At 38.5% G+C, this 12,796-nt stretch overlaps 1 protein-coding gene across 8 annotated transcripts in view; it reads left to right on the top strand.

Moving 5' to 3' along the window:
• The window catches only part of mettl16 (methyltransferase 16, N6-methyladenosin), a 126,564-nt gene extending 120,604 nt beyond the window's left edge, over positions 1–5,960 (top strand). For 5 of the 8 annotated variants that reach the window (XM_043718295.1, XM_043718293.1, XM_043718294.1 and 2 more), the window contains exon 10: positions 241–2,343. In XM_043718295.1, the coding sequence (XP_043574230.1) occupies positions 241–900 (660 nt within the window). In that variant the 3' untranslated portion in view covers positions 901–2,343. Of the gene's footprint in view, positions 1–240; positions 2,344–5,080 lie in introns of those variants that run through there. The other 3 variants (XM_043718297.1, XM_043718296.1, XM_043718299.1) reach the window with 3 other exon arrangements.
• Positions 5,961–12,796: the final 6,836 nt, after the last annotated feature.

The raw sequence follows: 12,796 nt of genomic DNA, 5'->3' as shown, positions 1-12,796 counted from the left end.
TTTAAAATGCAAAACAGTTTTGGCAGAGTTTACTGGATTATTTACCTGCAAAAGATTGGCTCGCTATATGGAATGTACTTCATTTGTTCATGCCATACCTTGAGACTGGATCTCTATATGTTTAGAAACCTTTTCTCACTGCTAGAAGCAAACAAAATTATAGAAAAGGAGCTAAATATCTGGGAACCAGAATGATGAATTCAACTTTTGTTTTATAACACTATTCATTTGTCTCCCCAGGTACTTTACAAACGTGTGCCCTGTGGGAAAGGTGAAGTAAGTTTATTTCTAACAGCCATACAGAATTCATGGATCCATATTCGGCGAAAGAAACGGGATAGAGTGAGGCAACTTCGAGAGCTCCCCAGAGCTGAGTCAAACATGTTGAAATCTACAGAAGCAGACCAGACAACTGAAAAGCAATGCAGCAGTGCTAACATTGGTTCTGTCAGCGCTGAGGAAAAGTCCAGTGTTAGCAATGCTGCAGAAAGCAATGCTGAAATAGGAAAAACTGCAATCGAAGCTGAAGAGGAGCTCCCCATAAATGGGGGTAATAGTTTGTTGAGTAAGTTCCATGTAGATCAAGAAAATAACATGGAATCTCAAAACAATAATATGGAAACTGAAGAAAAGATTAACCAGTGTGAAACTAGTTTTGTTGACTGTAAAACTGATGATACAATTGAGCATGAAATAACCTGTTCCACCATGGCAAACACAGAGGAAGAAACACCTAAAGAGAGTGAGGGATGTTTTTTGTTCAAGTGTTTAATGAATGTGAAGAAGGATGGAAAGAATTCCCATGTAGAAATGCACTGGGTTGAGGGACAGAATAGGGACTTAATGAACCAACTCTCCACCTATCTGCGAAACCAGATTTTCAAACTGGTGGTTAGTTAAAGGAATGCTTTCATGTTTTCACCATGCAAACTTTTTTTTTGCAAGTTTTAAATAAATTCCCAGGTTTCAAATTTATTTCTAATCATATTTACTTGTTTTCATTTGATTTTACAGAATTTGGAGAATGATGTTTGCATATATTTTCCAGTGACACGTGCATGTACCACCACTGTCTTTCATCCAGTGTTCTATCAAAAACAAAGAAATGTTTGTCTCCTCTGATCACATAAACAGACCAATAAACCCCCATGGTTTTATATTAATCCATCAGAAAGTTCAGTCGCAGATGTTTGTTCAAGTTTCTGATACCCAGTTCAAAGAGGTATTTGCACTAACAAAAAAAAAGTACATATCCCAGTGACAATCAATTGAATAAATGTTGCTTACATTTAGGTAAAACAGGTAATTATGTATTGGGAAACCATTTGATCCATCTTAGTATGATCATCCAGAATTAATTTAAAGTTATCCTCATTATAAGCACCCAATTTACTCTCAAATTATTCCTATTTTTACTTGCTGTCTCTGTTCTCTTTTGGAGTTCATTCCATACATTGAATGCTATTGATCACCTTTGTTGAGGTCTTACATGGCTCTTTAATATTTTTGAACCAAAGTTTCCAAGTTTTCTTTTCTTTATGAAGCTTGTTATCTTTTGTGTACCTCTGTACATTCATATGACAATTGCAAACCTATAGAATATTCCTCCTATAGAATAATATCCAGAGGCATTTTACAATATGAACAAAATAGGTCGATGCCAAGCAGAAAGGAGAGAGAGACAGAGAGAGAAAGGATATGTGAAAAAGACATTGAATGGATTCAAAAGGACCATGTTTGCAAAGTGTAATATTGGATTTGGCTATTGTCTTGTCCATGTTTAGAAATGCTTGTTATATTGGGTCACACATGAACAGGTGTTGTTTGGATGAGGTACTAAAGAGTTATTTGAAATCAGTCTTTGAGGCTAGTAGGAAATGAGCATCTTGTGGGAAAACAGGCAACATTTCTTTATAGAGTAAAAATGTCCTCCCCAAGATCCAAATAGTTGTGAACCAATATACTTGGGCTGGACAAATAAGGGAAGGGAATACATGATGAACAGTAGGACCCTGGGAAGCACCAAAGATCAGCGGGACCTTGGTGTCCAAGTATACAAGTCACTTAAGGTGTCAGTATAGGTGGATAAAGTGGTTAAGAGGTTACATTGCATATTTGCCTTTATTCGTTGAGGCATAGGGTTTGAGCAGGGAATTTATAAAATGTTAGGAACTGTATAAAATGTTTGTCAGGCCATAGCTAGAGTATTGTGTGCAGTTCCGAAATCCATGTGCAGAGGAAATTTTACCAGGATATTGCTCAAGCTGGAGAGTTTGTAATGAAGAGAGCTTGGACAGATTGTGATTGTTTTCCTTAGAATAGAGGGGATTGAGATTTATAAGATTGAGGGGCATAGATAGTATGGCAAGGGTGAAACTTTTCCCATTGATGGAATGATCATTGACCATGGGCATCGACTTAAGGTAAGAGGCAGAAGGTTTAGAGGAGATGAGTGGAATAACATTTTCACCCAGAGGGTGGTGGGAATCTGGAACTCTCTGCCTGTAAAAGTATGAGAGAGTAGAAACCCTTTTAACATTTAAGAAATATTTAGATGTTCACTTGTGATGCCAAGGCATACAATGCTATGGGCCAAGTGCTGAAAAATGGGAATAGAATAGTTAGGTAGTTTTTCAGTGCTGTGGATCTCTATGATTCATTAGCCAATTTCATTTCACTCCATATGAATCAGGAACTAGCTAAAGAGGCTTGTTACTGAAAATGCTTTTGGCTCTAACAACATTCCAGCAATAGTACTGAAGATTTGCTCCAAAGATCGTAGCACCAATGGCCAAACTGTTCCAGTCCAGTTACAACATTAGCATCTATCCAGTCATGTGGAAAATTGCTCTGTTATATCCTGTCCATAAAAAGCAAGACAAATTCAACCTGGCTAATTTCCACCCTATCAATCTACTTTCGCTCATTAGCAAAGTGATGGAAGGGGTAATCAAGCACAACTTGCTTAGCAAAAGCCTGCTCAGTGACACCAAGCTTGGATTCCACCGGGGCATTCAGCTTCTGATCTCATCACAGCATTAGTTCAACAAAGAGCTGAACTCCAGAGTAACAGTCTTTGATATCAAGACTGCATTTGACCGAGTGTGGCATCAATGAGTCCTAGCAAAATTTCACTAAATGGACATATGGGCTGTGTGGAGTTATACCTATCACAACGTAAAATGGTTGTAAATGTTAGGTCAGTCATCTTAGCTCCGAAACATCTCTGCAGTAGTTCATCAGTCTAGTATCGAGGCCCATCCATCTTCAGCTTCTTCTTCAATGATCTACACTTTATCAAGTTCAAAAGTGGGGATGTTCTGATGATTGCACAATGTTCATTGTTCCCAACCTCTCAGACACTGAAGTAGTCCCTATCCAAATCAGCAAGAGCTGAACAATGTCCAGGTTTGAACTGGAAAGTGACATTCATGTCATACAAATGGCAAACAATGATAATCTCCAGGAAGAAAGTGAGGACTGCAGATGCTGGAGATCAGAGTTAAGAGTGTGACGCGGGAAAAGCACAGCAGAATCAACGTTTCGGGCATAAGCCCTTCATCAGGAATAGGCTTGTGGGCCAGGGGGCTGAGAGATGAGAATAGGTTCCCTCCAGTTTGGAAACAGGCCCTTCGGTCCACAAACCCTCTGAAGAGTAACCCACCCAGACCCATTTCCCTCTGACTAATACACCTAACACGAATGGGCAGTTTAGCATTGCCAATTCATCTGACCTGCACAACTTTGGACTGTGGGAGGAAACCAAAGCACCAGGAGAAAACCCGCTCACACATGGGGAAAATGTGCAAACTCCACACGGACAGTTGCCCAAGACTGGAATCGAACCTGGGTCCCTGAGGCTGTGAGGCAGCAGTGCTAACCACTGAGCCACCGTGCCACCCCACGGTCCAGGATCCTTGCAACCACACAGGATCAATGTGGATTTCACCAATTTCCTCGTTTCTCCTCCCTCTACATTATTCCAGTCCCAAGTCTCCAACTCAGCACTGCCCTCCTGACCTTTACGTCATCTTTCCCATCTATCTGCTCTACCCTCCTCTCTGACCTAGCACCTTCTACCCTGCCTTCATCTACCCATTGCATTCTTGGCTACCTTTGCCCCAAAACAACCCTGCTCACATTTATCTCTCTGCCCCCCCAGCCCACAGTCCTATTCCTATGAAGGGCTTATGCCCGAAACATTGATTCTCCTGCTCCTCAGATGCTGCCTGATCTGCTGTGCTTTTCCAGCGGCACACTCTCAACAATGATTATCTCCAACAATTGTTGAATTCCCCTCTATCAACATCCTGTAAGTTATAATTGACCAGAAATGGAACAGGACAAGTCATATAAATACAGTGGCTATAAGAGCCAGTTACAGGCTAGGAGTCTGACAGTGAGTAGCTTGCCTCCTGCCTCCCCAAGACCTGTCCACCATCTACAAGATAGAAATGAGTGTGATGGAATGCTCCCCAGTTGCCTGGATACTGTTCCAACAGCATTAAAGAAGCCTTGTTGCCATTGAGGACAAAGCAGCACACATGATTGGCACCACATCCGCACTCATTTATTCCTTTTGTTTTACAAAGTAACAGTAGTGTGTCCCATCTACAAGATGCATTGCAGAAATTCATCAAAGCTCCTTAGAAAGCTCCTTCCAAATCCAGGACAATGGCATCTAAAATGACAAGGTAGCAGATTCGTGGAAAGACCACCACCTGCAAGCTCCCTTTCAATCCACTCACTGTCCTGACTTGGAAATATATTGTCACTGCTTCAGTATTATTGGGTCAAAATCCTGGAACTCCTTCCCAAACAGCATTGTGGGTCTACCTATCAAATGGAGTGTTGCAGTTCAGAAGCTCACCACCACCTTCTCACGGGCATTTATTGATGATCAATAAATGTTGGTCCAGCAGCAAAGCCCAAATCCCATTAATGATTTTTAAATTTTGTGCTGATTTCTAACTTTACTTAACAAATGTTTATAAAAGGTGTACATTTTGCAGTATTCTTTGTGAATGATTTCTCTACGAATGTGAATTTAATATTCCCCTTTATGTCTCATTTTTTGAAGTTAAATTGGCTAAAAAGAAGCAATGCCTGGGAATTTATTTGCAAACTGAAAATGCAATGAGCCCTCAACACACCAGCTGTAGAAATGTTCTCTGCGTATTGTGGAATGTAACCAAGGTACAACCTTTTGGCTATAAAATTGAACCTTTGTTCTTTCTTCATGAATTTATATTTGGCAAACTTCTTAGAATATTTATATTTTATATAGCACTTATTATAACCTCACAATTCCGTGTCAGTGAAGCACTTTGATATTATAGTCATAGTTGTATTGTAGGAAATACGACAGTTGGTTTGTGCACATCAAGATCCTATCAACAGTATGGTAATGGCATTTTTTATGATCTTTGAAGGCTAGATATTAGCCAGGACTGGTGTGACTTCCTTGCTCCACTTTGGAATAAAGAATGTATGAGATGTTTTATATCTACCTGAGAAAGCAAATGTGGCCTCACTTTGTCAAATCCAAACAATGGCCCTCCAACAATGCAACCGTATTGTACTGGAATCAGTGAAGATTTGTATGCACAAAACCTGGAATACAAGTTGTATACATTCTGACTGACAGTCATCAGACTTTGTTAGTTTGACTCAGAGGCAAGGATGCCAAAACAACATTTAATTTTTTATTCTTGAAAGACCTGAGAAAGAACCAAGAGATTAAACTGTAGACTTCAGTAATGTTAGGGACTGATAATTTTGTTCATGTTTGATCTTTTGTTTTGACCTGTTTTTTGCATTTGACAATTTTATGACATATAATTATTGAATGCTTTTTAATATCAAAATAAAAAGCAAATAAAAACAATTGACGTTTCTGCATTATTAGCCAGTTAGGTCATAATAATTCCACAATATAATCCGGGCATCATATTAAATTTCCTTGCAATACTTACCACCAAACTCTTTGTTGTAGTTGTGTCAATCAAATTGATGTACTATTTGCTCATCCAGTATTGCTTTCTGGCAGTTTTCTCTACCATCATATGTGTGTGTGTGTGTGTATGTATATGTCTGTTTTTAAGAAGATTTAGGACAACCTATTAATAATATGGTGGAGCATTCAAGCATTTGCACTTGTGGTCTCCAGTGAACAGATTTTCCTGCTTTTCATCCAAGTCACCAAACTTTGAAAAGTCAAGATCTGTATTTTGAGGGAGAAAGGGAAAAGAACTAGCAAAAATAGCTAGTCTGCTTTATAAAGGCCATTTGTGATCTGTTGGTTGGCTTCAAAGTAAAAATTAATGCCTTTTGGAGCAAAGTTTACAGCACACACTGCCCAGCACTCCTTGCTGATAGGAACAAAATCATGCAAAGTGGGAAACCAGTTGAAATGGATCTAAACTGAGAGAATAAAGATTTGCAATACTGCATCTTTGCAAAAGAGTAAAATTTGTAACCTCTTTCCATTGCTTTATGCCCTGCTAATCAAAATAGATGGAAAGATTCATCTTTGATTGAGTAACATGGGAAATATAAATGTCTGCAGTTCAGAGTTGATATTGGATCTCTTGGTAAATACATGAAATAGATGGATAGGTAGCTTGGGCTTTTAATGTAATTTCCTGTTCAGAACATTTGCAATGTATCAAACCTTAATCTGAACAAAGAAAGCTTAATAACCCAAAATAAAGGGCAATTAACTAAATAAATCCCTTGTATCGTAGGATATCAATGGGAATTATTTTTTAAGTTGGAACTTGGCCAAGTTGTGTAATATTCCAAGATCAATTAAACTCTCCCAAGCTGAAGTGAAATACAAAAGGAGTGTCAAAATCTTTTGATGGTATGTTGTACTGCTCGATTGTGCATGTTCTACAGTCTGTACTTCAATTGATGCTTCTGAAGTGGTGCAGAAAATAATTGATTTTTTTTTATTGTATACAAATGTAACACGTTTCAATACATACTTATCAGTCGAGGTAGCTTATGACCAATTCCAATACCTGAAAGATTTTAACTTTTATAAACCCTGTACAGTGTGTTTTCTGACTATCTTTGCAAATGTTCTGTAGATGCTCACATTTCATCGTCAGCAGTATTACATAACAATATCCCATAGTTGGTGGACAGTTTTTTGTTTGGTGCAAGGTAGGGAGATTGCACTTCTCAAATGTAAAGACTGTTTGAGGTAATACAGAGATGCAGTACCTCCACTACGAGCATGGTGTTCCTTGATTATAGGATGCATGGTATGATGGAAAAGCACAATTCCCCATAGAGCGAATGTGTCAACAGACGCTTTGGTCACACTATCCTGATCGCACACAGTAGCACTCAAATCCGGAATAGTTTGTCAAGACTTAGGGGCTAACTGGTCAAGGGGCAGGGATGATGAGTGATGTGCTTCAAAATCACTACCATTTCCAATAGTGCCTGACATTTGGAGGAAGACTAGCACATAAATTTGTGTTTATCTCTCAATGGTCTTTTTACTGTTAGATATTAGCTGTCTTAATTTCTTCAGTTGCCTTCAGCCACAAACAATGATGACATAATCAGTTAATCTGTTCAGTTGGTACAGGCCATTCTGCAATAACACGTGTTTCGTTAATGCAAATTCACTGTAACGTGATTGATGAACTGGGGACGCTGTTTCTAAAGCGTGAACTTTTAAAATGTGTGTTGGCTGTAACACAATTACATTGCCAACACTTTAAGTACTCTTTCTAAAGCACGATTTTTCTATAATGTGAGGTTGCACAAGAACACAGCCATCATGTTACAGAAGAACTACCTGTATTGGGAGGGTGGAATGGTTGGTTGGTTAATGGTTAAAAGAGTAATATAGACCAGAGCATTTGCAGAGCTTCTTAAAGTTCTTTCCTACACATTTTCCTAACCTTTCTGTCAGGCCTAGAACATGCAGCATTACATTATCAACAATCCCCTGACATGTACCAGAAACACATGGGACCTTTCCCCACCCATTTGAGGAGAAGGATGCATCCTTTGGTTAACATTTATCCTAAAGATGATAGCTCTGTTGATGCAGTGGTCCCTCCATTCCCTGGAGTGAAGGCTTATACTTCCTGTTGCTGCTGAACCATTTGTTGAAATATGCATTTTTAATATCAGTTTGTCAAGTGCACTTTGACACAAAGTGCCTTCAGTATCCAGAAAAATAAAACCCAAAAGTGAAGCAATCTCTTGTTGAATACATTGTGTTGATAGAGTGAGGAACCTGTTTGAAGGTAGTGGTTTAAATGGCCTATTACTGAATAATTGATATCTTGAATGTGGAAAATCTCGAATGACCAGTGTCTTTATATTCAATGTTACTGTGATAATGGCAGTGTGTGTCCACAGTTGTAACTGTGTGCAATTTTGAGCTCCATGATACAGCAGGGATTTTGAGACATTAATGTGTAATCAGTCAGATGGCACGCAGTGTACAATCAGACAAATATGAAGACGTTTAAGAATTGATTTTTAATTAGAACAGACGGGATTGAGGTGCTTTGAAATTGACGAAATGGGCAGAATATAATTAGATAGTTTCTGATGCTTGAGGGGTATGCAATAAGGGAGCACAGATTTCAAATTAAATCAAGAAAAGTTAGAACATAAAGCAGGCCAGACAAGTCAGATACATAGAGAGTTGTACCATTCCGAAGACTGTCAGAGTTGAAGAATTTATTGGTTAATTGGTTGAAAAAGAGGAGTGAAAGGATATGACAACCAATAAATGGTTAATACTATCTCAAAGTCAAATACTGTGGTTGCTGAAGATCTGAATTAAAAACAAATTACTCAAGAAACTTATCCGGTCTGGTAACATCTGTGGAGAGAGAATCCTGCCTCTTGTTGGTTGGTGTTGATATTTTGACACTGCAATGAAAACCCTCTGCAGCAATAAAAGTAGTGACCAGTGTTGGTGGTGCATTAAATGGCCTCGAATTTTTGGTAGTAATGATTAAGCTGTCAGCATTCACCATCATTACTATCATGACTAACTCACCATCATGAAGAGTTTTTGCCTGAAACGTCAATTTTCCTGCTCGGATGCTGCCTGACTTGCTGTGCTTTTCCAGCACTAATCTTGACTCTAATCTCCAGCATCTGCAGTACCCACTTTCGCTTGAAACTGACAGCAGTCCGCACAAAGCAGTTAAATGTGGAAATGCAGAAGTTGATGTCAGTGGCTCGATGTTTACCCATAATGTGGTGGAAGCCCTTGGAAAATTAAACATGTTAAAATCATTGACTAATGAAACCCTACTTTGTTACGCTATTGTTTTCCAGTTAGAACTATTGATAAACTTTCTTTTTTGAAAGAAGTCTAACTAAGTTTTTGATGCCATACAGTGCTATACTGAGTTCCCATCTGGCCTTGAGAAATGAATTTTGTATTTGTGGAAAGTTAAACTTCTCCATTAGGAATTTTTAAAACACCACATTCTTAAAATACCTTTATGACTTTTTTCAGCTTCCACCATAATACTATCTATATCCGGTACTTCAAAAGTGTAGGATATTCAGTACAAACTAATTGCTGGTCTATTGTTGCAACACATCTGGATATCCTCTTTATCTAGCAGGAGATTCAAATCTAGTTTGTTAGCTCTTCGTGGAGCATATTTTTTTGAAGTTCAGTAGCAGACGCTGTCACTTTGCTGCTAACTGCAAAAGTCAGGCCACTGTTTGCATTGCTGTTGCTTTTTATAGTAATTCTCTTTTTTCCTGGAGACAGCAGTGTAGCCTCATTAGCTATGGTGCTACCAAACTCAATAATTCCCATCTGTGTGATGGAAAAGTGCAAACAGGAGAATCTTGAAGCAAACGCCATTGTCATCCTTTTAATTAGTGCAAATGAATTTGAATAGCATCTATTTTGCATGCATAGTATCTATCTTTGCAAGTAAAGTTTAATGCTTGGTGATTTGGGATTGACCATCAAGGTTGAAAGCTCTCCCTGTAGATTTGGCTCTCAGTCGAATCTATTTGAAAAATAAACTCCTCAGTTTGAGCCTTTGGGTTACAAAACAAGGTATCTCTGAACCTTGCATTATTGGGCTTTGAATGGATCTGGTAATCGCTTAATGGGCAACAACCACTCGTCTTTGCATTGTGTTCCTGATAAACTGAGAAGCATCAGAAATATTTGCAGATGAATAACAAAAACAGAAGAGGAATGGAGAATAATGGAAAGGCTGTGTGTGTATACGGGGGTGCATATTGAAGGTACACAAACTAGAGAAGATTTTAAGGAATATTTTCAAAGTTGAGAGGAATTTAACAAGTAATTATATCCAATTTTTGAGATCTCAGATTGTTGATGAGTCTGTAAGTTAGCTCGCTGATCTTGAAGGGTTGTTTTTAGATGTTTCGTCACCATAGTTAGCATCATCAGTGAGAGTCTCTGGTGAAGCGCTGGTGGTTATGTCCCACCTCTCTATTTATAGGTCTTAGTTAAATCCCTTATATCCCTTAACATTGTCCTGGTTAAAAGAAGTGCAGTTTCTCCAAGCTTTTCTCATAATTGAAACTCCTAGTTTCTGATATCATCCCAGGAAAGTTCTTCTGGACCTCCTTGATATGCTTACTATAAATGTTCAACTTTAGCTTCAGTACACTTACTGCAACCTAACGAATGATGTGTCTAATTAAGCATTCCCTCTGCTTTTGTATTGGCTGCCTTATTTACAAAATCAAAGAATTACATGGCTTCTCCTTCTATACTTTTATCAAGGTCCTGCCCACTTTTAAAGATTTGTATTTCTCACTGCTCTTTTAACTTTTAAACAACCACCATTCATTGTGAATTTTCGGCGATCATGTCTAGAACTTTTGTTATTTAAGTCTTCAATACACTGCATTTTATCACTGAACCATTTACAGTGAATTGTGAAACTCAAAATAATCAAAATCATTTTTGCAAGTATTTTTGTATTCCTGTCATTTGGATAGGTGCACAACTGAAATCTGAGTTATAAACTGAATGCACCTCCCTTGTAATTGTATATATTATCTACATGCATAGCTTGGAGTATTTATCTTGGGTTCCAAGTACCAGGATAATTTCTATTCATGCAGTTGTACTGTTAAATTCTGCCAACACCATCCATTGATTCATCACAGGATCATCTGTCTCTTGTTCTCCTAACCTTATCGATCAGTACAATCTCCTTAGCCTTAGAGTTTGAAATTTGCTACCCTCATCAAGAAACCTCAAGTGCCAGAAGCTATATTTTGGCATCATTGTAGAATCACATTAGAGTATCCATCATAAACTGACAGTATTTACCAGACTGTACTGAGGTATTTTTTACACTTGCCAAGTGCAGTTTGTGGAGACGTGTTTTTCCTCTGTTTGCTGTGCCAACTAAATATAAAGTTAAAAATCACACAACACCAGGTTATAGTCCAACAGCTTTAATTGGAAGCACACTAGCTTTCAGAGCGCCGCTCCTTCATCAGGAGGACCTGATGACCCACCTGATGAAGGAGCGTCGCTCCGAAAGCTAGTGTGCTTCCAGTTAAACCTGTTGGACTATAACCTGATGTTGTGTGATTTTTAACTTTGTACACCCCAGTCCAACACCGGAATCTCCAAATCACAACTAAATGTAAGTTGCACACTTTACAGGTGCACCATAACGTAGCAAAATATTGTTGACAATTTAATCAAAGGCTTTTCATGTAAACAATGACAAAACATCTTGTATTTATGTAATATTCTCATACATCCATGCTTTGAAAGCAGATTGTTTACTAAATCAGCTGAAAATATTCTACCCATGCCAGTCGGCCTTTGAATTTGTTTAGGCCCAAACATATACCAAGCATTTCAATTATACACCATAAATTCAGTTGAAAAGGCTCACACTGAGGAGTTTATTTTCCATATTGATTTACTGAGAGCCCAAAACTGCAAGGAGAGCTTTCAACCGTAATGGCCAATCCAAAATCACCAAGCAACAATAGATACCATGCATCTCCAAGAAAAGACAAACATCTGATTATACCAATTGCCAGCAGATGGAGCTCTCAGTTCAAGTTTACGCAGCTAAGTATTGTACGGCAGTTTTCACTTAAATATGATTTGGAGGAGCTGGTGTTGGACTGGGGTGTACAAAGTTAAAAATCACACAACACCAGGTTATAGTCCAACAGGTTTAATTGGAAGCACACTAGCTTTCAGAGCGACACTCCATCAGGTGATAGTGGAGGGCTCAATCGTAACACAGAATTTATAGCAAAAATTCGCAGTGTGATGTAACTGAAATTATACATTGAAAAATTGATTGTCTGTAAAGCCTTTCGTTTGTTAAGCCTTTTATCTGTTAGAATACAGTGATAGTTTCACTTCTTTCATGTGTAAATCACAAAACTTCTTTTAAAAAGTTGCATTCTCAGGTTAGCTGTTAACAATGGTAATAGCTAGACAATATGTTGAAGGTACTGGCCCCCTGTGTTGTCGGTCAATGCCATGATACTTAGATTGATTCTCATCTAAAAAGTGAGATAACAGAGTTTTACATGAATTCATGCAATTTTTCAGCAAAGTACAGTGTAACCCTGCAAGTACAAATTCACCCCACAAAATATGTGTGTGCATGTGGGGCTTTGTCTGTTTGTCTGTGTGTGTGTCTGGGTTGGGGGTTGAGAGTGTGGGAAAGTGTATGTGAGTGTCGTGAGTGTAGAGTGTCTTAAGTCTGTGAGGGGGTGAGTGTGGGAGTGTGTGTGTCTGTAAGGGTGTGTGTGGGTGTCTGTG

This window comes from Chiloscyllium plagiosum, chromosome 28 (genome assembly GCF_004010195.1).
Source record: "Chiloscyllium plagiosum isolate BGI_BamShark_2017 chromosome 28, ASM401019v2, whole genome shotgun sequence".
In the NCBI taxonomy this organism is placed as follows: domain Eukaryota; kingdom Metazoa; phylum Chordata; class Chondrichthyes; order Orectolobiformes; family Hemiscylliidae; genus Chiloscyllium; species Chiloscyllium plagiosum.
The sequence above is the reverse complement of the archived record's forward strand: the minus strand, read 5'-3'. Positions and strand labels throughout refer to the sequence as shown.